The sequence below is a fragment of the Pongo abelii genome, chromosome 20, assembly GCF_028885655.2.
Source record: "Pongo abelii isolate AG06213 chromosome 20, NHGRI_mPonAbe1-v2.0_pri, whole genome shotgun sequence".
Taxonomy (NCBI): Eukaryota; Metazoa; Chordata; class Mammalia; order Primates; family Hominidae; genus Pongo; species Pongo abelii.
Window position 1 is genome coordinate 20468240 of NC_072005.2, and position 27431 is coordinate 20495670.

The following is a 27431-nucleotide window of genomic DNA, read 5'->3' on the forward strand; positions in this document are numbered from 1 at the left end:
AGCTGGGTGTGATGGCACATACTTGTAAATTGGCTACGTGAGAGGCTGAAATGAGAGGATCATCTGAGTTTGGGAGGTTCTAGCAGCAGTGAGCCCTGCAAATCAGCCTGGTTGACTGATTGATACCCTATTTGAAATACAAATGAAGTCTGGTGCGTTGGCTCATGCCTGTAATCCCAGCACTTTGAGAGGCTGAGGCAGGCAGATCACGAGGTCAGGAGTTCGAGACCAGCCTGGCCAATAAGGTGAAACCCCCGTCTCGACTAAAAATACAAAAATCAGCCAGGCATTGTGGCACATGCCTATAGTCCCAGGGACTCAGGAGGCTGTGGCAGAAGAATCGCTTGAACCTGGGAGGCAGAGGTTGCAGTGAGCTGAGATTGCACCACCGCACTCCAGTTTGGGTGACAGAGTGAGACTCCATCTGAAAAAAAAAAACCTACACTGAAAAAACACACTAATATGAAACTTCAAAACAATAATAAGAGAAATGTTTACTCTCATGAAACCTGGTATGCAACATTGATGTATCATTAAAAAAAATTTGTCAGGCTGGGTGCAGTGGCTCACATCTGTAATCTCAGCACTATGGGAGGCCGAGGCGGGTGGATCACCTATGGTCAGGGGTTTAAGAACAGCCTGGCCAATGTGGTGAAACCTTATCTCACATAAAAATATAAAAACTAGCTGAGCTTGATGATGTATGCCTGTAATTCCAGCTACTTGGGAGGCTGAGGCATAAGAACTTCTTGAATCCAGGAGGTGGAGGTTGCGGTGAGCCAAGACTGCACCACTGCACTCCAGCCTGGGTGACAGGGTGTGACTCCATCTCAAAAAAATAATTTAAAAATATTTGTCTAGGTAACTGCAGTATTTAGCTGTTAGTGTGTACTTATTAAATGCAGGTATTTTCAATCACTGCCATGCACTGTGTGGCAATAAAATTTGAGAGAATATGCAGTATAATTATAAATAGGAGATTCTAATGAGAAACTTAATAAAAAAGCATTTAAATAACTAGAGTTACTTTTTATGTTTTAAATATATGTTATTCTTACACAAGATGAAACTGCTGAAATCTAACTTTAGGAGCAAAGAATAGCCTTGCTTTTTTTGTTTTGTTTTGAGACAGAGTCTTGCTGTGTCACCCAGGCTGGAGTGCAGTGGCATGATCTTGGCTCACTACAACCTCCGCCTCCTGGGTTCAAGCGATTCTTGTGCCTCACCCTTTTAAGTAGCTGGGATTACAGGCACCTGCCACCACGCCCAGCTAATTTTTTTGTATTTTTAGTAGAGACGGGGTTTCACCATGTTGGTCAGGCTGGTCTCAAACCCCTGACCTTGTGATCCACCTGCCTCAGCCTCCCAAAGTGCTGGGATTATAGGCATGAGCCACCGCACCCGGCCTACATTGTTAAACAGAAAAAAATATATATAGAGAGATATATATTTTGCAGAATAGAGTTAGACCTTCTGATGTGTAAAACATATATTAGGAAATAAACTATGTTATTATTTAGATATAGGCTGAAGAAAGTAGATAAAAATCTTATAATTCCTTATTGCCTGCAGCAAACTTAAATTTATAAGTAACTATTTTAGTAAATATGGAGTGCCTACTAATTATCTAATTTACTTCAGGCATACCACGCAAATTCTAGCATGTTGTCTTAAATATCTGAATCTAAAATTACAGAAAAATTTGAAATAGAAAACAGAAAGTAAAAATGTACAGGGAGAGTGACATCAGTAAGATGAAAACATTAAAAGTCCCCTACATTCATATCCCTTTACAGCAAAAAAAATCATCCATCCCTGACAAAAATGCCTTTATGAGAGAACCAGGCATTATGGCTCACACCTGTAATGACAGCTACATGATATGTTAAGGTTGGAAAACTGCTTCAGGCCAGGATTTCCAGACCAACCTGGGTTATGTAGCAAGACCCCATCTCTAAAATAAGCGCCTGTAAGAGAGATTTGAGATTCATGGAAGGAGTTGTGAAATGCTCTTAAAGCTTAAGATTGAGAAGTGTTCTATTCAGAAGGCAGGCCCTCATTCAGGTGAGAAAGTGCAGGGTCCCCGTTCTTGGCTACAGACCAGGATAGAGTTCACCCAACTTGGTCCCACTGAGAATTGTGAACTTACTATGTAACTATCCCAAACTCCTCCCAGCCACAGTCTGGGAGAGGTCCTGCATTCCAGAGACCTGGAGGAAGGCACCCATTTACAGCCACATAGGCAGACCTGCAGACATTGGCCTTTACTCTGGTTTCTGAAGTGGCTCAATGACTCAGTTTCAGTCACCTGAGCCACAGTTTATGGCCAGTTCTGCCTATATAGAAATGCACACAGTTACCTGAGGAAATGCTCTCTGGTACTCACTGAAAGCCACACTCATCCACATCCTGATATAAGGCCCACTACATGCAGAACCAACTGCAAAAACATGCCTCAATGTCTGCCCTATGGAGCAAAGTCCTGAAGGACATTCAGTCTGTCCAAAAATAAAATGGGAATTACAGCTACCCAAGTCCCTTACTAAGCCAACTAAAAGTAGACCCTTGTGCAAACCCAGCAGCCTTCTGACCAAGCTGCAACTCACTTCACTACAAATTCAGAGGGCATCTCATCATCCTAAGGGCCCTATAAAAGGAAATCTTTACAATCTAAAATCAGTTTATGAAAACGTGAAGAAGTGTTTACTCCATCAAATTCAGACACCAATACAAAACTATATTGTGCCCATTGTTGTTGATGCTTCTATTTTAATCTAGCACTGGAAGTATGTGGCAGAAGAATTAGTCAAAGAAATAAAAGAAGCCATTGAAATTGAAAAATAAGGCTTTTTACCTCGTTGCACTGCTGAGAGCAAGATGGGTCATCAGCAGCTGTACTGGAGCCACCCGCGAAAATTCGGCCAGGGTTCTCGCTCTTGTCGCGTCTGTTCACACCAGCACGGTGTGATCCGGAAATATGGCCTCAATATGTGCCGCCAGTGTTTCCGTCAGTACGCAAAGGATATCGGTTTCATTAAGTTGGACTAAATGATCTTCCTTCAGAGGATTATCCGGGGCATCTACTCAATGAAAAACTATGATAATTCTTTGTACGTAAAATAAACATTTGAAAAAAAAATAAATTGAAAAATAAGAAAAAAGCTGCTGTTTGTGGATCATACAATCTTATATTTAAAAAACATAAACAGTACATTGAAACCTATCTAAACTAAAAAATACACTCAGTAAATTAGCACAGTGTAAAATTAACATACAAATATATGTATGGTTTTATCCACTTAAACTTTCTGATAAAGTAGAGGAAGAAAAAAAGCTTATTTACTATAGTATTAATTAATAAATTTCTGAGGAAAAAATTAACCAAGGAGGTAAAAAATCTTTACAATAAAAAAAGAAAAAATTAGAGAAGATCCAAATCAATTTTGAAATATTTTGTCTATGGCTTGAAAGAATAAATATTATTGCAGTGCCATATTATCCAAAGTAATCTATAGATTCAATATATTTTCTATCAAAATTGCTGTGGTATTTTTTTTCACAGTAATGGAAATTACAATTCTAAAATTTACATGAAAGTAAAATAAACTTTGAATAGCCAAAGCAATCATGAGGAAAAAGAAAAAAGCAGAAGGATATCATACTTATAATTTCAAACTATATTTCAAGGCTATATAGTAATAAAAACAGAATGGACTATGCAGAAAAATGAACAAAAAAATGCAACAGAAACTACTACTCTCACACATTTCAGACCTGATGCAAAAAGATAACTTAAAACATAGTTTCAGTTTCTCAAAATTATGCAGAAATTTGTGTGTCTCCAAAATAATGGAAAAGCAGTCAGATTGTGCAGTCTCTTATATCCCATGAAGATGACTTTGGCTCTCACTGTGAACTTGAAGGAAGCTCACCAAACAAAAAGTAGAATCCTTAGAGAATTTAAAAGCATAAGGCAGAAGATGCCCATTTGTGAGAGTAAAAAAAATATATATATATAATCATCCCAGGAACTATTTTCTTTGGAACACAGCTCCCCAAATCACATTTAAGACTGGCTTTCTCTTTGATCTTGGGACCTCTTATCTGTGTCGTCTCTTGTATTCATTTTTACTCACATCTACCTGGGTGTTTGGCAATCATCTCATGTCTCTTCATAGTCAAAGGTTTTTATGTCCTTGCTCCAGACAGATGTTCAGGTCTTGCTTAGAGACAATACCTGTTTTATTAAAAATAAAAAACATAAATCTTGCTCATATTCTCTAATTACAAGCTAGTAATGTGCTCAGCAGAGAGGATGTGATAAAATATTCTAGTAAATTAATACAAAAATACTAAGTTATAACAGAAATTTCTAAATATTTAGAAAATACTTTCAATTTGTAGGTTTCTTAATTTTACTGTCTGGTACTGCTGAATCAAAAATTGGTGGTGGCAATGAGATTTTCAGGTGGGGGTAACAATATTTCATGCCACTAAATTTCTGGAATTGCCACTAATTTAGAGTGAAGAATATAGTTCAACTCAGGAAAGTGGAAAGTTTGGATTAAGATCTTGAAGAAATTCTTTTCTAAATGAACAAATTTTGAAGATTTTCTGGGAAAAGGGGATCTGAAACTCTTTTATGCAAAGAATAAATGACTAAAACACATTCTACAAAAAAGAGAAATAAAACCTTTAGGGTATATTATGAATTATGTACTCAAGTTATCCTCATCAAGGAAGACCAGGTTTCTGTAGTTCTCTAACATCACATGCCTATATAAATTCCACTGTGCAGTGTCCAGACAATGCCACTCCTCCAGAGAGAATTCTATAGCCACGTCTCTAAATTGCAATGGTCCCTGACACACACACACACACACACACACACTCATTTTTACCATGTGCCCATGGGCGGAATTTTTAATTTGACTTAAGGTGTAATGACAAAGTAAAGAGAACTGGCTCTGACTTATAGGACTGATTAAAATTATCCAATAAAATAATTTCAACACAGAAATATTCTCTAATGTATTCTCTAACTGAGAAAAAAGAACAGCATAAGATCCACAACATCAGTTCTTATAATGATATTTTTCTAGATAATAAACTATAAAATTAAGGGCATGAACATGAACATGTTTATATATAGATATGTATGTATATATACATGTATACAAATATACGTGTATATATGTACGTATACAAATATATGTGTATATATACGTACGCAAATATATATGTGTATATATGTATATATACGTATACAAATATATGTGTATATATGTATATATACGTATACAAATATATGTGTATATATGTATATATACCTATACAAATATATACGTGTATATATATATACGTATACAAATATATGCGTGTATATATGTATATATATACGTATACAAATATATGCGTGTATATATGTATATATACGTATACAAATATATGTGTATATATGTATATATACGTATACAAATATATGTGTATATATGTATATATACGTATACAAATATATACGTGTATATATGTATACAAATATATGTGTATATATGTATATATACGTATACAAATATGTGTATATATTATATGTATACAAATATGTGTATATATTATATATATACGTATACATATATGTGTATATATGTGTATATATACATATACATATATACCTATATATTGTATATATACATATACATATATACCTATATATTGTATATATACATATACATATATACCTATATATTGTATATATACATATACAATATATACGTATATATTTGTATATATACATATACAATATATGTATATGTATATATACACATATACGTATATGTATATATACACATATACGTATATGTATATATACACATATACGTATATGTATATATATACATATACGTATATATACACAAATATATGTATACATATATATATACATATACATATATATGTATATACACATATATACATATATGTATATATACATATACACACATATATACATATACACATATATACATATGTGTATATGCATATACACATATGCATATATATGCACATATATACGCATATACACATATATATGCACATATATACGCATATACCATATGTGTCTATGTGTGTATATACGCATATACCATATGTGTCTATGTGTCTATGTGTGTATATACGCATATACATATGTGTCTATGTGTGTATATACGCATATACATATGTGTCTATGTGTGTATATACGCATATACATATGTGTCTATGTGTGTATATACGCATATACATATGTGTCTATGTGTGTATATACGCATATACATATGTGTCTATGTGTGTATATACGCATATACATATGTGTATGTGTGTATATACGCATATACATATGTGTATGTGTGTATATACGCATATACATATGTGTATGTGTGTATATACGCATATACGTGTATGTGTGTATGTGTGTATATACGCATATACGTGTATGTGTGTATGTGTGTATATACGCATATACGTGTATGTGTGTATGTGTGTATATACGCATATACGTGTATGTGTGTATGTGTGTATATACGCATATACGTGTATGTGTGTATGTGTGTATATATGCATATACGTGTATGTGTGTATGTGTGTATATATGCATATACGTGTATGTGTGTGTGTATATACATATACGTATGTGTATATATGTGTATATATGTATATGTGTATATATATATATTTTTTGGAGGGAGACGGAGTCTCACTCTGTTGCTCAGGCTGGAGTGCAGTGGCTCAATCTGGGCTCACTGCAACCTCCACCTCCCCCGGGTGCAAGCAATTCTTCTGCCTCAGCCTCCCTAGTAGCTGGGATTACAGGCATCTGCCACCACGACTGGCTAATTTTGTATTTATAGTAGAGACAGGGTTTCCCTCTGTTATCCAGGCTGGTCTCAAACTCCTGACATCATGATCTGTTGGGAACAGGCTCCCCAAAACCTCGCCACAAACTGGCCCCAAAACTGGCCATAAACAAAATCTCTGCAGCACTGTGACATGTTTGTGATGGCCATGATGCCCCTGCTGGAAGGTTGTGGGTTTACCAGAATGTAGGCAAGGAACACCAGGTCCACCCAGGAAGGAAAACCACGTAAAGGCATTCTGAAACCACAAACAATAACATGAGTGATCTCTGCCTTAAGGACATGCTCCTGCTGCAGATAACTAGCCAGACCTATTCCTTTACTTCGGCCCATCCCTTTATTTCCCATAAGGAATAATTTTAGTTAATCTGTAATCTATAGAAACAATGCTTATCACTGGCTTGCTGTTAATAAACATGTGGGTAAATCTCTGCTCCAGGCTCTCAGCTCTGAAGGCTGTTAGACCCCTGATTTCCCACTCCATAACTCTATATTTCTGTGTGTGTGTCTTTAATTCCTCTAGCACCGCTGGGTTAGGGTCTCCCTGACCGAGCTGGTCTCAGCAATGATCCACCTGCATCAGCCTCCCAAAGTGCTGGGATTACAGGCAGGAGCCACCACGCCCAGCCTCATGAACGTGTATATTTTTCAGCACTGTATTTTCTTCATATGGAATGAGTTGCGAATATTTTTCAGATGGAAAAGACATGTTGTGTTAGAAGGCACCTCTCAAATTTTAATATGTACAGTAAGTTGAAGACCTTGTTTTGCAGGTTTCTTTGTTCCAGAAGATCTTTAATAAAGTCTGGTTTTTAAATTAATTAATTAATTTATTTATTTTGAGATGGTGTTTCGCTCTTATTGCCCAGGCTGGTGTGCAACCACACCTGGCTAATTTTCGTATTATTAGTAGAGATGGCATTTCACCATATTGGCTAGTCTGGTCTCAAGCTCCTGACCTCATGATCCACCTGTCCAGGCCCCCCGCCAAACTGCTGGGATTCCAGGCATGAGCCACCACACCTGGCCTTTTTAGGGAAATTTCATTAGAAAATAAATATGTACACTTAGCAAGGTAAAAGAAATACAAATTTTACAGCTGGGCATTGTGGCTTACACATGTATTCCCAGCACTTTGGGAGGCCGAAGCCAGTGGATCATGACTTCAGTAGTTTGAGACCAGCCTGACCAACATGGTGAAACACCTTCTGTACTAAAAATACAAAAATTAGCTGGGCACAGTGGCAGGCACCTCACCTGTAATCCCAGCTACTCAGGAAGCTGAAGCAGGAGAATTGCTTGAACCTGGGCAGCAGAGGTTGCAGTGAGCCAAGGTCACACCCCTGCACTCCAACCTGGGTGACAGAGACTCTGTCTCAAAAAAAAAAAAAAAGAAATTATAATAACAATTCTTCTGTTCCTAAATGTGCCTTCAGATGTAGAATCAGAAGTCACAACAATATAAAGAAAGTGGCCTAAATAAAGCCCAAGGTGTTGGACACATCTATTTACTGTACCAACCATATGATGCATAATTCAATTTTTTATCCAGTTGCTAGTGTAGAGTAAAAGTTTCTGAATTGTAGAAACTATGACTGCTTCATGTATTTTTTTAATGGCCACATGAAATTGAAGCAAATAGTTTATCTATTTCGGTCTCCAGATCTCCTCCTTGTTAATTATCCAAGTACCAGGAAACTGGAGAAACTCTCATCTGGGTACCAACCAAAGACACCTCTTGTATGAGGGGATGAACGAACACAGAGGACTCATTTCTCATACACTGAGACAGAAGCAGAATTAACCACTCTTGTCAGCCTGACATAATTCTGCTCTGAACATGCTCAAATGCCTCAAAGACACCTAGGTGATTCTGAGGGAATTCCCAGTGACCCTGGGCTGATAGTCCAATGATAAGCCAGTCTGGAGAGACTCAGGCTGATTCTAAATTGAAAATGGAAATGCCTTGGTGGAGCTCCAGAACCTGGATCATTTGTCCTGATTTGCTAGCTCTTGGGTAAAAGAAAGAACAAAAATACTAATTTTACAGGTAAAATACAAAAATCACATTTTATAGGCAAATATATTTGTGGTCATACCTCTGGATATTTTGTGGCCTTGATCTCTCACTCCTAAGATGCTTATTTATAGTTACAGATTCTGCCATCACATTCTATTTCCTCCTGGAGCCTCTGACATAACTGTAGCAGGTCAATGAACAAGATGTGAAAAATCTCAAAGAGCCACACTCCCAAATGGGGGTTGTAAGATGTCTATGTTGATATCTCACAATGCAGAAAATGCCTTTTTTTAGTTTTCTGTACATTCTTTATCCAAACTCTGGCCCTTATTTGTAAATCCAAGGCAGAGCCCAGACCTTATCTGCAGATTCTAGGTAGGATCCACCTGGCTCTGCATCCTTTGGTGTTATAGCAAGTGGAGTACAATCAAAGAAGAGATCCCCTAATAGAGGCTGCTCTAGCACATTCTAAATGATAAGTCTACATGAAAAAAAAAAAGCTGACACAAGGTGAAAATAAGTACTGTCAGGCCTCTGAGCCCAAGCCAAGCCATTGCATCCCCTGTGACTTGCTCATATATGCCCAGATGGCCTGAAGTAACTGAAGAATCACAAAAGAAGGGAAAATGCCCTGCCCTGCCTTAACTGATGACATTCCACCACAGAAGAAGTGAAAATGGCCGGTCCTTGCCTTAAGTGATGACATTACCTTGTGAAAGTCCTTTTCTTGGCTCATCCTGGCTCAAAAACACCCCCACTGAGCACCTTGTGACCCCCACTCCTGCCTGCCAGAGAGCAAACCCCCTTTGACTGTAATTTTCCTTTACCTACCAAAACCTTATAAAATGGCCCCACCCCTATCTCTCTTCGCTGTCTCTCTTTTTGGACTCAGCCCGCCTGCACCCAGGTGATTAAAAGCTTTTATTGCTCACACAAAGCCTGTTTGGTGGTCTCTTCACACGGATGCGCATGAAAAGTACACAGTTTATTTGTGTCAAGTTTATGGATTATAACCTGGGAGCAAAGATTCAAGTTGTCTGAAACCTCTGCTGTGATCAGCAGTAGTTACAGGAAGATTTGTAAAGACAACAAGAGAGGAACAGAGAGTGGGCTGATACAAAGTTGATTGTCAGAAATTGCTATTTATTTACAGAAATAACATTGATTATTAATTAGATATATATCATTATGGTTTAGGGTATGTGATATAGTGTCCAATGTGGCATTATTAGTTTAATTTTTACCTACCTGTGCCAATAGTCAACAGTTTCAAGAGATGAATATATAGTTCAAAGGGGGGAGAAATACATAACTACACTTTCATTTTAACATCTCTCTGAGTTTGAAGTTTGTAGAAATGTGACTTGGCCTCTCTAGAAGTGATTGTAGAGGACTGTAAGTACCAACTAGGCAGAGAAACAAATTCTGTTTGCATATTTAGGGAACAGCATGCACTGTGCTACACAACTGTCAGTTGACTAGAATCCTCAGAGAGAAAGTCCCTTTTAGAGTACATTCTGGTTGGCACCTTCTGTGTCTATGTCATGTCTGGTAATTCTAGACAGTGTTTGGAAACATTAATTAAAAGAAAAATATTCCCCATCCCCAGAGAAACTCCACAATAATAGAATAGAAAGAAAATGGTTTTATTACACAATTAAACTTGAATGTGACATGCATCATAGTCAATCTGCTTAACAGATCCCAAAGACATAAAGAGGGTCACCATAATTGTCCACAGGTAGAAGAATTTCCAGCACCATGTCATACATAGTTCATCCTAAATTCACCTGCAGAATGAAGAGGCCATTTGTGTATGCTAATTCCTTATATTCAATGACAAATAAACTTTTCCCATCTTCATTGATGCAATAACATCGATGAAGCTGGAGATCATTATTCTTAGAAAACTAATGCAGAGCCTGGGCGTGGTGGTTTATGTGTGTAATTCCAGCACTTTGGGAGGCCGAGGTGGGTGGATCACCTGAGGTCAGGGGTTTGAGAGAAGCCTGGCCAATATGGTGAAACCCTGTCTCTACTAAAAATAGAAAAATTAGCCGGGCATGGTGGTGCGTGCCTGTAGTCTCAACTACTCGGGAGGCTGAGGCAGGAGAGTCGCTTGAACCTGGGAGGCGGAGGTTGCAGTGAGCTGAGATTGCACCACTGTACTGCAGCCTGGGTGACAGAGCAAGACTCCATCTCAAAAAAAAAAAAAAAAAAAAAATTTTAAAAATTTATTTACAGAAATAATGTTAATAATTGATGAGATATATATCATATATCATATATATATCCTTATGGTTTACAGTATGGGATATAGTGTCTAATGTGGCATTATTAGTTTAATTTATACTACTTGTGCCAATAATGAACAGTTTCAAGAGATGAATACATAGTTCAAAAGGGGAGAAAGACATAACTCTACTTTTATTTTAATGTCTCTCTGAGTTTGATAACAAAAAGACTTCCATTTTTCAGATAAAAGTTTTTTATTTCCCAAATCTCAAGACCTCGATTCAAAATGTGGAGCTACAGATTTAGAGCCTGAATTGCTGGAGTTGCAGCAGGTGTTACCTGCAGGTTTATGGGCATTTTAGCATGAGGAGGAAGGGGAAAGTGGAGATTCTCATGTCTACATGTCTACTCAATGCACACATGTTATTCTGATTAAGTTTCTGGGCTTTATAGTATCTGAATCAGTTTCAGGTCTGAAGACACAAGAGTCAGTGAAAGAGGTAAAATGATTGATTGCTGCTCTCTGAAATTTGTAGAAATGTGGTCTAGCCTCTCTAGAAGTGACTGTAGAGGATTATAGATACCAAATAGGCAGAGACACAATTCTGCCTGCATATTTAGGGGACAGCTTGCACTTTGCTGCACAACTGTGAGATGACTAGAAGCCTGAAAGGGAAACTCTCCTCCAGAGTAAATTCTGGTTGGCACCTTATGTGTTTATATCATGTCTGGTAATTCTAGACAATGTTTGCAAACAATCCTTAAAAGAAAAATTGGGCTGGGCCTGGTGGCTCACTCCTGTGCCACTGCACTCTAGCCTGGGTGACAGAGCCAGACCTTCTCAAGAAAAAAAAAGAAAACAGAAAAAAAGAAAAATTTCATCCAGCCCCAGAGAAACTCCACAATAATAGAAGAGAAAGAAAATGGTTTTATTACACAATTGAACTTGAATGTGACATGCATCATAGTCAATCTGCTTAACAGTTCACAAAGACAGAAAGATAGTCACCATAATTACTCCACAAGTAGAAAAATTTCCAGCACCATGTCATACATGGTTCATCCTAAATTCACCTGAAGAATGAAAAGGCCACCTGTGTATGCTAATTATTTATATTCAATGACAAATAAATTTTTCACATCTTCATAACAAGAGGTAGTTTTGCAGCTCAAAGCCAAGTGCCTGCTGAAGGTAAGCTTTCACTCTGCTATAAAAAAGTTCAATAGGGTTCTATATTTTTGGCTATTTACATTTTAGAGCAGTGGCTCTGTGCTCACTGGCACTTGGCTACAGCACTCCTGCTTGCTTTCTCCTGGTTGCTAGTGTCCTCTATTCACCTCTACCATCTGCCACTGAGGCACAGCATACATTTTATGTGAACCCCATTTGCCACAGCAGCACTCTAGTATCACATCAGAGAGTGAAGCCTGAGCTTCAGGAGGAGAGCCTGCAGGCCTCATGGGTAGAATTTCACCTTCACAATAATGGAAATGAGAGCAGTGTTTCAGCCTCAGTTTCTACTTATAATGGCAACATGCAAAAAACACTGCTGAATTTCCAGCATGAGTCCAGATAGAGATGGCTTCAAAAGTTCTCACTGTGACAGCCCACCCCATTCAGACACCATGGGATACTAATACTAATAGGGCTTCTGAAGCAGACAAAGCATTGGAGAGAAAAACAGATCTCCATCTGAGCAAGATTATTTTGAGAGAAAAAAGTTAAAAAGATCTTAAGAAAAAGCTCAGATTAGATATAAGATTGATCAAGTCAGCGAGAAAATATTCCCTCAAAAGAAATTTCTGTCTAAGCACCCAAACCGCACAGCTACTTTCAGCATGGGAAACATGAGCATTGTGAAGAAAGGGAGCAGAATTTCAGAAGAATTTTATAAAGTTTCTTTTCCATCTCTGCTGCTGTCTCATCTCCTAGCAATTGAATGGGGGTTCTATCTCTTTTTTATTCTCTCTCTTTTTGAATGTATTCAACAACGTTTACTTTGGTAATAGTGTATTATCAATACTAAAGCTAATTTTAATAACACTTTATAAATAAATCAAATTTGTCAATTTTGACCACTCCAGATTTACATATATATTTTGTAATCTCTTGTAATTTTTTTAACTCTGTATTTTATTTTTATCCACATTCTTTTTATTTTTTCAATTTGAAACACCCTTTAAGTAATTTCAAACTGTTATAGGAGATAGAAAGAAATCATTTTTGGGAGGCCAAGGCAGGTGGATCACTTGAGGTCAGGAGTTCACCACCAGCCTTGCCAACATGGTGAAATCCTGTTTCTACTAAAAATACAAAAAAAAAAAAAAAATTTAGGGAGCACTGGCTCACGCCTGTAATCCCAACACTTTAGGAGGCAAGGTGGGCAGATCACTTGAGGTCAGGAGTTCAAGACCAGCCTGGCCAACATGGTGAAACCCCATTTCTACTAAAAATGCAAAAAATTAGCTGGGTGTGGTGGTGCATGCCTGTAGTCCCAGCTATTATGGAGGCTGAGGCAGGAGAATCACTTGAACCCAGAAGGCAGAGTTGTGTAACTGCCCAAGGGGTTCACCTTGCCCTTTGCCTAGACAGAGCCAATTCATCAAGACAGGAAAATTTGTGGAGGAAAAGTTAAATATTAAATTTGAACTCAATTGAAAATGGACACAATCAATGGTCACCAAGTCCTGGAACAGGTTGGGTGAGCCCCTTGATGCATTAATCCAGCACTGTTTTGGAGAAATCTGTATCTCAGTCTATTCCTATATATTAGTTGTTGAAAAACAACAGAGAATTGCAAAAACAAGTTGACTTTTTTGTGTTGCTTGAGCCCAATCATGAGCGACTCTCTTGACTGGGCCTTATGCCAAACAACTCATTACCAAAGAGCTAGGGTCCCAGAGTGTGCCAAAGCTTCATGAGACCTCTCCTCATCTGTGCACAGATGAGTGTCTGACTCTGAAGCCCAGGCTGTTGCTTCTCTGTCTAGTGTGAATCCTCAACAGTCTGATGAGTATGGTGTCTGACTCTGGAGCCCAGACTGTTGCTTTCCACTCTGGTGGTGAATCCTACATAGTCTGGTGAGCATAATATATATATCTCTTTTCCTTTCTCCTCTTCCCATTGCAATTTGCTTATTATATCAATCTGCTTATTTTATTGATTTGCTTATCTCATTTGCTTATTATATCTGCATTTCCATTTAACTGGGATAAAGCTTGTTGACCTTTAAAGGTATTGTGTGTGTGTCTTTTCTTCTCCCCTTGTGTGTTTCCCACACAGAACATTTTTGGCAACACAAACAGGATTTGAAAACCAAACTGCCACTTTTTGGCCACAATGACAGGGCTGGAAACTCGAGGAATTCCCATATCCAGGAATGGGAACTCCCCCAGTTTTCACCTTTGGTGATTGCATGGTTCAGGAGAACTGGTCTTTGTGGGAATTGGGAATCCAAATTAGTGCAATTTAAACATTTGACTGTGCATGAAGTGCTGCAGGAGATTGCAGTGAACAAAGGAGATGCTGAGGGATCTCCTGGAGTGGATGGTGTTTGCTTACTGCTTATAAGTTAATGTATCAAGATAGAGGCTGGTTGCTACAAGAGAAATGGTAAGCTGGAAAAAAAAAATGCTAATCCGACTTCCAGACTGACCCTGGCCCAAAGCCAAGCCTATGTCTTGACTGATCAGGCTCAAAGATATCAGCCTATTGATGAAAAAAGCAGCTGTGTCAATGGTCTCATCAGGGTAAAATTGAAGAACTAATCAGCTGTGGCCTGGAGCAGGTAAAAACCCAGCTCTTATCTCAATGATGGGAAATTAACCTTAGTAAAATTCAAGGACAAAAACAAACTGTAAAATTCCTTGGCATTCTGTGGAACGCAGGGAAATAGTGCATTTTACCAAAGGCTAAGGCTAAAATACTAGAATTTGCAACCCCTACCACTAAAAAGGAGGCCCAGAAATGTATTGGCTTGTTTGGATTCTGGAGACATGACATTCCCCACTTAGGTAACATTTTACAAACTCTGCATGCAGTCACTAGAAAATGCTATGACTTTCACCGGAGGGAGAAAGAGAAAATGGCTTCTGAATAAGCTAAACAAGTGGGTCAACTGGCCCTGGATCTATGACCCATATGGGATGGGCCAGTAGAACTGCAAGTAACTGTCCTAAATCAACATGCTAATTGGAGCATTAGGCAGAAACAAGATGGGAAGAGGGTACTTTTCAGGTTTTGGAACCAGAAACTGCCAGAGGCTGACAAAGCTTATATCCCTTTCAAGAAGAAATTGTTAGCTTGCTATTGGGCTTTGCTGGAAATGAAACACCTCTGCTTCAACCATGATGTCTTTATGAGGCCTGAAATTCCTACTATGACCTGGTCATAAGTTTCCCCAAAACTCGCCAGATAGGGCACGTCCAAGAAAGTAGCATCATAAAATGGAAATGGTATATACAAGAGCATGCTAAGCCAAAGCCAAAGGGTATCATTTTTACATGAGGATGTGCAAAACTTGCTAGCTCAGGAAACCACCAAGCAAGTCCTGCAGGTGGGGAAGGAAACCTCCCCCACCCAATGGGGCAACTCCTTTAAAGTGTAATACCCAATCTTGTATTAACATGAATAGACTCTCCCTTAGATACTTAACCTTGTTTTTAACATGAATAGACTCTCCCTTAGCTGAGAGAACTGGAAGAACTCCATTTGGCTCCTTCATTTACAAGACATCAAGTGCTCCTTACCCACCCCCTTTCCTCAAGGACTTAACTTGTGCAAGCTGACTCTTAATATATCAAAGAGTGCAATTAACTGATAAGGTGTTGAGGCAAGCGAAGTCCGCTGTTCCCAGGAATTTGCTCAGAGATGGTACCATAAAGCCCCCGCATTTTGTCTGGTAGATAATGCCCAGAGCCCCCTCACCTATCACTTTGTGATGAATTTGAAGCCCCTGCACCCGGAACTGTTTGTTTTCCTGTAACCATTTGTCTTTTTAACTTTTTTGTCTGTTTTTCTTCTGTAAGATTGCTGCAGCTAGAATCCCCCCTCCCCTCTCTAAACCCAAGTATAAAAGAAAATCTAGCCCCTTCTTCGGGGCTGAGAGAATTTCATGCGTTAGCCATCTCTTGGTCGCCGGCTAATAAAGGACACTTGAATTCATCTCAAAGTGTGGCGATTTCTCACTCGCTCAGGTACAACAAAAGAACTAAGCCTAGAGGATAGGAAACATGTTTGGTTTATGATGGATCCACCAAATACATTGGTGGGACCCGAGGCTGGAAGGCTGTGGCTTATAACCCTGTTAAAAAGGTAAGCATTTCTGATGAAGGAAGGGGTGGGAACGGCAAGTTAGCTGAACTAGTAGCCATCCTCTGAGCTCTTCAGGAGGAAGCCAGAGGGATTTGCCACTTGTTTCATGCACGTCCATGTGAAGAGACCACCAAATAGGCTTTGTGTGAGCAATACAGCTTTTAATCACCTGGGGGCAGGCGGGCTGAGTCTGAAAAGAGAGTCAGCGAAGGGAGATAAGGGTGGGGCTGTTTTATAGGATTTGGGTAGATAAAGGAAAATTACATTCAAAGGGAGCTTGTTCTCTGGCAGGCAGAGTGGGGGTTACAAGGTGCTCAGTAGGGGAGCTTTTGAGCCAGGATGAGCCAGGAGAAGGAATTTCACAAGACAATGTCATCAGTTAAGGCAGGAACAGGCCATTTTCACTTCTTTTGTGGTGGAATGTCATCAGTTAAGGCAGGAACCAGCCATCTGGATGTGTTTGTGCAGTTCACAGGGAATATGATGGCTTAGCTTGGGCTCAGAGGCCTGACAACTTGTATACCAACACTTGGTCAGTAGCAAATGGTCTTACTGCCTGGATGCTCCAATGGTAATGAAACAAATGGTTAATTGGGAATAAAGAGGTTTGGGGAAAACAATACTGGGAAGATGTCTGAATCCTGGCATACACTACCATTATTGCTGTCTTCCTTGTTGATGCTCATGCATCTCTGCTTTCTCTTGACAGACTATTTAAACACCAGGAAAATCAACAGGCCAAAATTTTTATTATAAGTGCAAACTTGAATGCGGATGAATGGATTACAACGTGTTTCAAGCCTTGCAATGACAGGCATTATAATGGATGGTGGTATGATTGATAGTGATTAGTGGCCTAAATGTGTCACTTAAAACATACAGAATATGGTAGAATGGATAAGAATTTACCAACCAAATATCTGCTATCATCAAGAGACTCACCCAACACATAAAGACTCACATAAACTTAAGGTAAAGGGTTGGAAAAAGATAGTCATGTAAATGTACCTTCAGAGCAAGCAGTAGTAGCCATTCTTACATCAGACAAAACAGACATTAAAACAAAAACAGTTAAAAAAAGACAAAGAGGTACATTATATAATGATAAAGGGACAGGAAAATATCACAATTCTAAATATATGTGGACCTAACACTGGAGCTCCCAATTTATTAAACAATTACTGCTAGACCTAAGAAATGAGATAAATGTCAATACAGTAATAATGGGGAACTTCAATGCTCTACTGACAGCACTAAACAAGTCATCAAGACAGAAAGTCAACAACAACAACAAAAAGACAATAGACTTAAACTATACCCTAGAACAAATGGACTTGAAAAATATTTACAGAACATTCTACCCAACAACTGCAGAATATACATTTTATTCCTCAGAACATGAAACATTCTCCAAGATAGACATATGATAGGCCACAAAACAAGTCTTAATACATTTAAGACAATCAAAATTATATCAACTACTCTCTCAGACTACAGTGGAATAAAAGTGAAAATCAACTGCAAATGCACCCTCACAACCATGCAAATACATGGAAATTAAATGAAAACTAAAATTTAGGATCAACCTGTTTCTGAATTTTTTTGTATGAAATCAAGATGGAAATTTAAAAATTATTTGAGCTGAATGATAATAATGACACAATCTATCAAAATGTCTGGGATACACCAAAAGTGGCACTAAAAGGAAAGTTCATAGCATCAAGTGCCTACATCAAAAAGTCTGAAACAGCATAAGTAGACAATCTAAAATAACACTTCAAGGAACTAGAGAAACAAGAACAAGCCAAACCCAAACCCAGCAGAAAGAAAAGAAATAACAAATATCAGAGAAGGGCCCTAGGGGGAGGGGTGGCTGCAGTCTTTGTGGACCAGCAGATTTAGCCTTTCCTCTTGCTAGTTCTGAGGATTTTGAGCAGCTCAGATGAGTGTATTTGCCCCCAGCAATACACTCCCCCTCCACCAAATGACAGTCAAAGTGCTTCACTAAATGGGTTCTTCTCCCTGTGCACTGGATGAGACTCCTCAATAGGGATTCTCAGACACCCTATACAGAAGCAATCCTACTGGCTTCAGGTTGGTGACTCTTGAGGTCAGAGATCCCAGAGGAAGGTACAGGCACTCTCCTTTACTGTTCTGCAGCCTCCTTGAGTGACATCTCCATGCATTGGAATGAACCAGATGAGTAGGGCCTGAGGTGACCCCCTAGCAAAGTGCAGCAGCCCTACAGAAGAGGGACCTGACCGCTGAATGAAAAACAAACAGAAAGCAACAACAACAGCATCAACAAGAAAAAAATATACCCAGAAAAATCCCACCCAAGGTTGCACATGGTTGCTCACATCATAATTCAAATACTTTGGGAGGTTGAGGCAGGCAGAGCACTTGAGGTCAAGAGTTTGAGACCAGCCTGGCCAACGTGGTGAAACCTCATCTCTACTAAAAACATTACAAAAATTAGCCAGGTGTGGTGGTGCACGCCTGTTGTCCCAGCTACTTGGGAGTCTGAGACAAGAGAATCACTTGAACCTTGGAGGCGGAAGTTGCAGGGGGCCGAGATCCTGCCACTACATTCCAGCCTGGGTGACAGAGTGAGACTCTGTCTCAAAACAAAACAAAACAAAACAAAAAACATCCAAGGGTCAGCAGCCTCAAAGATCAAAACTAGACAAACTCATGAAGATGAGAAAGAATCGACAAAAAAAAATTGAAAGGCTAGAGTGCCTCTTCTCCAAATGATCAAAATGTCTCTTCAGCAAGCGTACAGAACTTGACAGAGGATGAGATGCAGGAATTGACAGAAGTAGGCTTCAGAAGATAGGTAATAAAAAAACTCTTCTGAGCTAAAGGAACATGTTCTAACCCAATTTAAAGAAGCTAAGAACCTTGATAAAAGGTTAGAGGAGCTGGGCACGGTGGCTCATGCCTGTAATCACAGCACTTTGGGAGGCTGAGGCGGGCGGATCACAAGGTCAGGAGATCGAGACCATCCTGGTTAACAAGGTGAAACCCCGTCTCTACTAAAAAATACAAAAACTAGCCAGGCATGGTGGCAGGTGCCTGTAGTCCCAGCTACTCACCTGTAGTCCCAGCTACTCGGGAGGCTGAGGCAGGAGAATGGTGTGAACCCAGGAGGTGGAATTTGCAGTGAGCCGAGATCACACCACTGCACTGCAGACTGGGCAAAAGAGCGAAGACTCCGTCTCAAAAAAAAAAAAAAAAAAAGTTTAGAGGAACTCCTAACTATAATAATGAGTTTGGAGAGGAACATAAATGATCTGATGGAGCTGAAAAACACAGCACAAGAACTTCATGAAGCATACAAAAGTATCAGTAGCCAAACTGACCAAGCAGAAGAAAGAATATCAGAATTTGAAGACCACCTTGCCAAAATAAGGCATGCAGACAAGATTAAAGAAAAAAGAATAAAAAGGAACAAAGAAAGCCTCTGACAAATATGCTGTTCTGTGAGGGAAACATGAGGGGAGAAGAAAAGATACCTACACAATACCTTTAAGGGTAAACAAGCTTCAAGCTTTGTCTTACATAAATGGCATTGCAGATACAAGTAAATTGATATAATAAGAAAATTGCAATGGAAAGAGGAGAAGGAAAAAGATATATATATATATATATATACACACATAAATATATATATACACATATAAATATATATATATACACACATAAATATATATACACTCACCAGACTATGGAGGATTCATCGTCACACTGGGATGCAACAACCTGGGCTCCAGAGTCAGCCACCCATCCATGCGAAGACAAGGAGAGGTCTCTTGAAGCTTTAGTGTGTTCTGGGGCTCTAGGTCATTTTGTAACAAGTTGTTTGGCATGAGGCACAGTCGAGGACCCTTGCGACTGGGCTCAAGGAACACAAAAAGTTAACTTGTTTTTGTGATTGGCTATTGTTTTCAATAACTAACATAAAGGAATAGATTGAAATTGAGATTTCTCTGAAACAACTCTAGATGAACGCATCAAGGGGCTTACACAACCTGTTCTCAGGCTTGGTGACCATTGTTTGTGTCCACATTCAATTCAATTCAAATTTAACTTTTCCTCCACCTTTGGCCTCAATTGGATACCACCTTTGGCCTCAACTGGATACTCAATTGTAGGAAAATACCCTTACAGATACATAGGGAAGGCATAGTCGATATAGATTACAAATACAGGGTAAGCACAGGAGAATTAAAAGCACAATTAATAAAAACCACACCCAGCATGGCTTTCCAAGGAGAGTCATATTGTGGGAATTGCCAGGGATATATACACCACATTTAGCATGCAATAAGGCACAAACCCCTCCTTGGGCTGCGGTAAGCATATCTAATGTCATTTGATTTTGCAACACAATAGTACTCAGCTGAGCAAATTCATCTGGTAACAACATAAGTCTAGTGCTAATATCATTAAGTGCTTTTTCTACATATAACCTTAATATTTTAATTTGTTGCTGAAGCAGGATTGTACCAGTGGCAGGAGAGAATACTGTGATAGGGTACCACCACCAGGGAGTCCAGGGAGGCCGGCACATTCATACCCAGTGATGTTTGTAAGTATCTAAATTACTTGGGAGAGGAATATTAACCTGGATGGTGAATGGAATTAATGGCCATCCCCAAGTTCATCTCCCTGTCCAATGTGGGGACAGGTATCACCACTCATAGGATCTACATACCCAGAGGGCTCCCCCAGGGGACAGCAATGGAGCTACTGTAATCACAGTGTACTAACATATTATTAAAGTAGGAAAGAGATTGTGGTTCATTGGGGGCAATGTTGATTTGGAGTATGTGTTGACAATTGTCTGGAGAAACCCCAGAGTAACATTAGAGGAACCATTTAAGGCCTCCAGACCAAGAGGGGGCTATATGGAATCCAGGCACCAGCACAGCTGGTTTCTAAAATATACCATTCCAGGAATATTGGGCAGGATACCAAGGCTTTTGATGAAAAGAGAGTGTGGAGTTCACCTTTTGTCTGACTTGGGCAAAGATAGATTGCTTAGTGTGGTCAAAGGAAGTACAGGTTGGACTACAAGTGTTGTTGTGACTCTGTTGGTAACTACATAGTCATTCAGAAATGTTGTCAGGATGATTCTCCAAGGTAGCCCATTCCTGGCAGCCTTTGGCAACTGGACGTATAGAAAACATTGTCTGTAATTGGCTTCTGTTGCAGCGGTGGCTACCCAGTTCATGAATTTATTCTTGGCCTCAGACAGAAAGACACAGGTACTGACCATTAGTAGATAGATTATTCCCTGTAATAACAAAAAAGGACAGGAACATAATATTGTTTTTCATCTTTAGGAAATTGTACTACGCCTTCATTTTCTGCTTTCATAGCTACAAGGTCATCAGAATTAGGGGTGGGATCTGATGGATGCTGTACCCATATATTGGCTCCAGGATTTAAGCTACATGAACCAGTGGATCTGAACGCCCCAGTTCTGTATGTAGCCTCTGTTGGGGCAGAGATTTCCTCAGGGGTTAATTGTTGACAAGGTACCACTAATAATTGAGCAACCCACATTTGTGGTTTTACAGCAAAAGAATCTGGAGTGGTACTGTATAAAATGACTTTTAATTCTCCCTAGTAATCACTATCAATTATAGCACCATACACTATAATGCCTCTCATTGCAAGGCTTGAGCACGATGTAATCCATTCATCCACATTCAAATTTGCATTTATGGTGGAAATTTTGGCCTGCTGATCTTCCTGCTGATTAAATAGTCTGTCAAGAAAAGCAGAGATGCATAAGCATCATCATGGAAAACAGATCCGGGAGTGGCGGCTCAAGCCTGTACTTATACCAATTTGGGAGGCTGAGGTGGGTGGTTCACGAAGTCAGGAGGTCGAGACCACTCTGGTGAACACAGTGAAACCCCGTCTCTGCTAGAGAAGTACAAAAATTAGCTGGGCGTGGTGGCGCATGCCTGTAATCCCAGCTACTCGGGAGGCTGAGGCAGGAGAATCGCTTGAACCTGGGAGGCAGAGGTTGCAGTGAGCCAAGACTGTGACACTGCACTCGAGCCTGGTGACCCGAGACTGAGCCACTGTACTCCAGCCTGGTGACAGAGCTAGACTCTGTGTCAAAAAAAAAAATAAATTAATTAATAGACGAAAACAATGATAATGGTAGTGTGTACCAGAATTCATGTATCTTCCCAGTATTGTTTTTCCCATACCTCTTTATTCCCAATTAATCATTTGTTTTGTTGTCATTGGGGCATCCAGGTAGTAAGACCATTTGCTACTGAGCAAGAGTTGGTATACAAGTGACAAATCCTTCTTCCTTCCTTTTGAAGAGCTCAGAGGATGCCTACTAGTTCAGTTAACTGGCTGCTCCCACCCCTTTCTTCAACAGAAATGGTTATGTTTTTTGGTTGTTTGTTTTTGAGATGGAGTCTCAATCTGTCACATAGGCTGGAGTGCAGTGGTGAGACCTCAGCTCATTGCAACCTCTGCCTCCTGGGATTCCAGTGATTCTCCTGCCTCAGCCCCCTGAGTAGCTGGGATTATAGGTGCACGCCACCATACCTGGCTTGTTTTTGTATTTTTAGTAGAGATGGGGTTTCATCATGTTGGCCAGCCCGGTCTCAAACTCCTGACCTTGTGATCCGCACACCTCGGCCTCCTGTGGATTTTGAAGGAACTCGTGACCTAAATCATAATAGGAAATTTAGGCCTCATAAAGACATCATGGTTAGAGCAGAGGTGTTTTGTTTCCAGTAAAGTCCAATAGCAAGCTAACAATTGTGCACAGATGAGGAGAGGTCTCACGAAGTTTTGGCACAATCTGGGACCCTAACTCTTTTGTAATGAGTTGTTTGGCATGAGGCTTAGTCACGAGGACCCTTCGCAGCTGGGCTGAAGAAACACAGAAAGGTCATTTGTTTTTGGGAATGTCTATTGTTTTTCAATAACGAATGTATAGGAATAGATTGAAATAGAGATTTCTCTGAAACAGCGCTGGATGAACGCCTCTAGGGGCTCAGACAACCTGTTCCGGGACTTGGTGACCATTGTTTGTGTCCACGTTCAATGAGCTCAAATTTAATATTTAGCTTTGACTCCACACCAGACTATGGAGGATTCACCACCAGACTGGAAAGCAACAGGATGGGCTCCAGAGTTGGCCACCCATGGGTGCACAGACCAGGAGAGGTGTAATGATGCTTTAGCGCTGTCTGGGAACCTAGCTCTTTTCGTAACGAGTTGTTTGGCATGAGGCCTAGTCACCAGGGCCCTTCATGACTGGTCTCAAGGAACACAGAAAGGTCAACTTGTTTCTTTTTTTTTTTTTTTTGAGACGGAGTCTGGCTCTGTCGCCCAGGCTGGAGTGCAGTGGCATGATCTTGGCTCACTCCAAGTTCCACCTCCCAGGTTCACGCCATTCTCCTGCCTCAGCTTCCTGAGTAGCTGGGACTACAGACTCCTACCACCACGCCTGGCTAATTTTTTGTATTTTTAGTAGAGACGGGGTTTCAGCGTGTTAGCCAGGATGGTCTTGATCTCCTGACCTCGAGTGATCTGCCCGCCTTGGCCTCCCAAAGTGCTGGGATTACAGGCATGAGCCACCGCGCCCAGCCTTGTCTATTGTTTTTCAATAATGAATATATAGGAATAGATTGAATAGATTGAAATAGAGATTTATCTAAAATAGCACTGGATGAACGCCTCAAGGGGCTCACACAACCTCTTCCAGGACTTGGTGACCATTGTTTGTGTCCACGTTCAATTGAGTTCAAATTAAATATTTAACTTTTCCTCCACAAATTCCCCTGTCTTGATGAGTTGGTTTTGTCTGGGCAAATGGCAAGGTAAACTCCTTGGGCAGTTACACAACCTCCACCTCCTAGATTCAAGCGATTCTCCTGCCTCAGCCTTCGGTGTAGCTGGGACTACAGGTGTGCACCAGCAGGCCCAGGTAAGGTTTTGTATTTTTAATAGAAATGGGGTTTCACTGTGTTGGCCAGGCTGGTCTTGAACTCCTGACCTCAAGTGATTCACCCTCTTTGGTTTCCCAAAGTGCTGGAATTACAGGCATGAGCCACCGCGCCTGGCCCTAAATGATTTCTTTCTATCTCCTAAAACAGTTTGAAATTACTTAAAGGTTGTTTCAAATTGAAAAAATAAAAAGAATGTAGATAAAAATAAAATATAAAAAGTTAAAAAAATTACATTAGATTACAAAATATATATGATATATATGTAAGTCTCGAGAGGTCAAAAATGACAAATTTGATTTACTTACAAGGTTGTATTAAAATTAGCTTTAGTATTGATAATACACTATTACCAAAGTAAAAGTTTTCTCTTGAACAAAAATTTTTTGTATTATTAATATGACAGCCAAATACTTCTGTTCACCTTTTGAATACATTCAAAAAGAGAGAGCGTAAAAAAGAATTTTCCCATGCTCTCCGGTGGGCCTGGCTCAGCTCAGGGAGGAAGCCCGGCCTGAAAAGGCTGCAGCTTAGGCTGTTACTCTTTCATCACTCAGTCCAGCATGTGATCACATCTTCTGTCACTCAGGGACTGAGGAGGCGGGGCCTTAAGCATTATCCAATCAGGGACGCTGGGTTGGAAACCGTCCAATCATGCAGGCAGCTGGAGCTAAGAGGAAGGCTTTCGGGTTTGGCGCGGCCTGTTGTCTCTTGCTGCAGCTGGTGCTCCAAATCTGGTCTTAGCTGCTCCGTGTCTTCCGCTTCTAGAAGCCCAGCCTCTGTGGCCCTGTGACCTGCAGGTATTGGGAGATCCACAGCTGAGGGACCCCCGGAAGCCTAGAAATGGTGAGAGTGCCTTTCCAACATCCCGAGAGAGGGGAGGGACTGGTTGGAACCGAAGGGAAGTGGCTGTGGCGGGACTTAGGCCTCCCCGCAGTCAGCTCCACAATCTGCGACTGACTTCTCTTGGCCCAGTTCGGCCTCAGTCCCCTTCAGCCATAAGATGGCAACAGCGCCGACAGCCAGGCCCCGCGGCGTCCTGTCTCTTCCCTGCCCTGGCCTGGAGCCCTCTCTGGGCAGCTCTGCACCCACAGCGCTGCGTCTCTCCCAGATTGTGCAGGGACCACGGGAGGGTCCTTTGGGGAGAATCCTAACTCCGGGTGCAGGTTCATGAATGGGAAGAGCTTTGGTCCGTGGGGTTGACAGTTTCTCTTTTCTCCTATTAAAAATGTATGGGGCCAGTCGCCGTGGCTCATGCCTGTAATCCCAGCATTTTGGGAGGTCGAGGCGAGCGGATCACTTGAGGTAAAGGGTTGTTAGTACAACTTAGTTCTTCTTCAAAGACGCAACTTCCTGGTCATAAGTTGGAAAAGTTGTAAATCACCCCTACCCCTTCATCTTGTCCCTTCTCCTTTTCTCACAAATCGCGCATTACCCGATCTGGAAAAAGTTTGAGTGTAAGCCAACCGGGATCAGCTTAGATTGTGCGGTCTGACCCCAGCTAATGGGAAAACACAAAAACAGGAACTGCATTAGGGCTAATAACCCCTTCCTAGCCAGGCGCGGTGGCTCATGCCTGTAATTTCAGCACTTTGGGAGGCGGAGGCAGGCGGATCATGTGGTCAAATTTCTAGACCAGCCTATCCAACGTGGTGAAACCTCGTCTCTATTAAAAATACAAAAATTAGCCAGGAGTGGTGCCAAGCCCCTGTAATAGCAGCAACTTGGGAGGCTGAGGCCCGTGAATTGCTTGAACTCTGGAGGCAGAGGTTGCAGTGAGCTGAGATCCCTCCATTGAGCTCCAGCCTGCGCCGCAGAGGGAAAGTCCTCAAAAAAAAAAAAAAAAAAAAAAGGTAAGCATCTTAAAATTTCCTTCCTTTATGTAGACACTGTATTTCAGTAACTTCACTGGATTTTCCAACACTTAGTTTCAAAAACCCAGTGAATAACTCTGGCATGGAAATTAAATCTTGAACCTAGTGATTCCAAGCTAAGGCTAATATTAAGCCGGCAAAAGGAGGTTTTTGTTTGTTTGTTTGTTTGTTTGTTTTTTGAGACGGAGCTTGGCCAGGCAGATGCAGTTAAGATTAAGATGAAAGGAAACTGGATGGGTCTTACTGATAATGATGTTATTGTTTTGAGGTACTTGTTAGACTTTGTAAAATAAAAACGTTAGATTTATGGAAAAAAAATGAATTCCAAAAACGTATTGCAACAGGAGGAAATACCAACTAAGTATAACGTCTTTATGGCTTGCAAAAACGTACGCAGAAAAGGGCTTTCTTCCCTAGGGAGGAGCAAAGAAGATTAGAAAGGAGGTGGGAGGGGAATGGCAAATGGAGAGTGCAAAAGTCAGATTTTAGATCAGAGAATGTCTTACTCTGAAATCAGCATGTTCTCAGGAGGGACGTAAAATGTGGCTGTATGTTGACTCAGACTGAAGATACCTCAAAGTTCAGGAGCTTGAGGGAGGCATATAAACTTAAGTAAAGTTTGATTGAGAAATATTTTGTTTCAGGCCAGGCGCGGTGGCTCACACCTGTAATCTCATCTGCTCAGCCACCCTGTCCCGGCCCTGAAGCGATGTAAGCGAGAAGCTGCCCTGCTGGAACTGCTCCTTCAGGAGACTGCTGATTTTGGCATTCTTTTTCCTTTCATCGCATTTCCTCTGATTTTTTTTTTTTTTTTTTTTTTTTTGAGATGAAGTTTCTCTCTTATTGCCCAGGCTGGAGTGCAATGGCACGATCTCGGCTCACTGCAACCTTAGCCTCCCGGGTTCAAGCTATTCTCTTGCCTCAGCCTCCCTAGTAGCTGGGATTACAGGCATGGGCCACCATGGCTGGCTAATTTTTTGTATTTCTAGTAGAGACGGGGTTTCTCCATGTTGGTCAGGCTGGTCTCAAACCCCCTACCTCAGGTGATCTGCCCGCCTCGGCCTCCCAAACTGCTGTTTTTAGAGGCTTGAACCACCGCGCCAG

The 27431-nt window shown here is 40.5% G+C and overlaps 2 protein-coding genes and 1 pseudogene across 8 annotated transcripts in view; 2 read left to right on the plus strand and 1 right to left on the minus strand.

Moving 5' to 3' along the window:
* Positions 1-27431, minus strand: part of LOC100461389 (zinc finger protein 737-like) — a 197315-nt pseudogene that overhangs the window by 9759 nt on the left and 160125 nt on the right.
* On the plus strand, positions 2852-3156 carry LOC112130114 (small ribosomal subunit protein uS14-like). The gene has a single exon (XM_054540091.2). It carries the CDS (start codon positions 2878-2880, stop codon positions 3046-3048), a length of 171 nt encoding a protein of 56 aa, XP_054396066.1. The 5' UTR covers positions 2852-2877; the 3' UTR covers positions 3049-3156.
* The window catches only part of LOC129051905 (zinc finger protein 90-like), a 39866-nt gene continuing 37538 nt past the window's right edge, over positions 25104-27431 (plus strand). For 3 of the 7 annotated variants that reach the window (XM_054540028.2, XM_054540026.2, XM_054540029.2), the window contains exon 1: positions 25127-25299. In XM_054540028.2, the coding sequence (XP_054396003.1) occupies positions 25297-25299 (3 nt within the window). In that variant the 5' untranslated portion in view covers positions 25127-25296. Of the gene's footprint in view, positions 25300-27431 lie in introns of all 7 variants that reach the window. The other 4 variants (XR_010138575.1, XR_010138576.1, XM_054540025.2 and 1 more) reach the window with 3 other exon arrangements.

Coding starts and splice junctions, on each gene's coding strand:
- LOC112130114 (XM_054540091.2), top strand. CDS start 2,878: ATGGGTCATCAGCAGCTGTACTGGAGCCACCCGCGAAAATTCGGCCAG.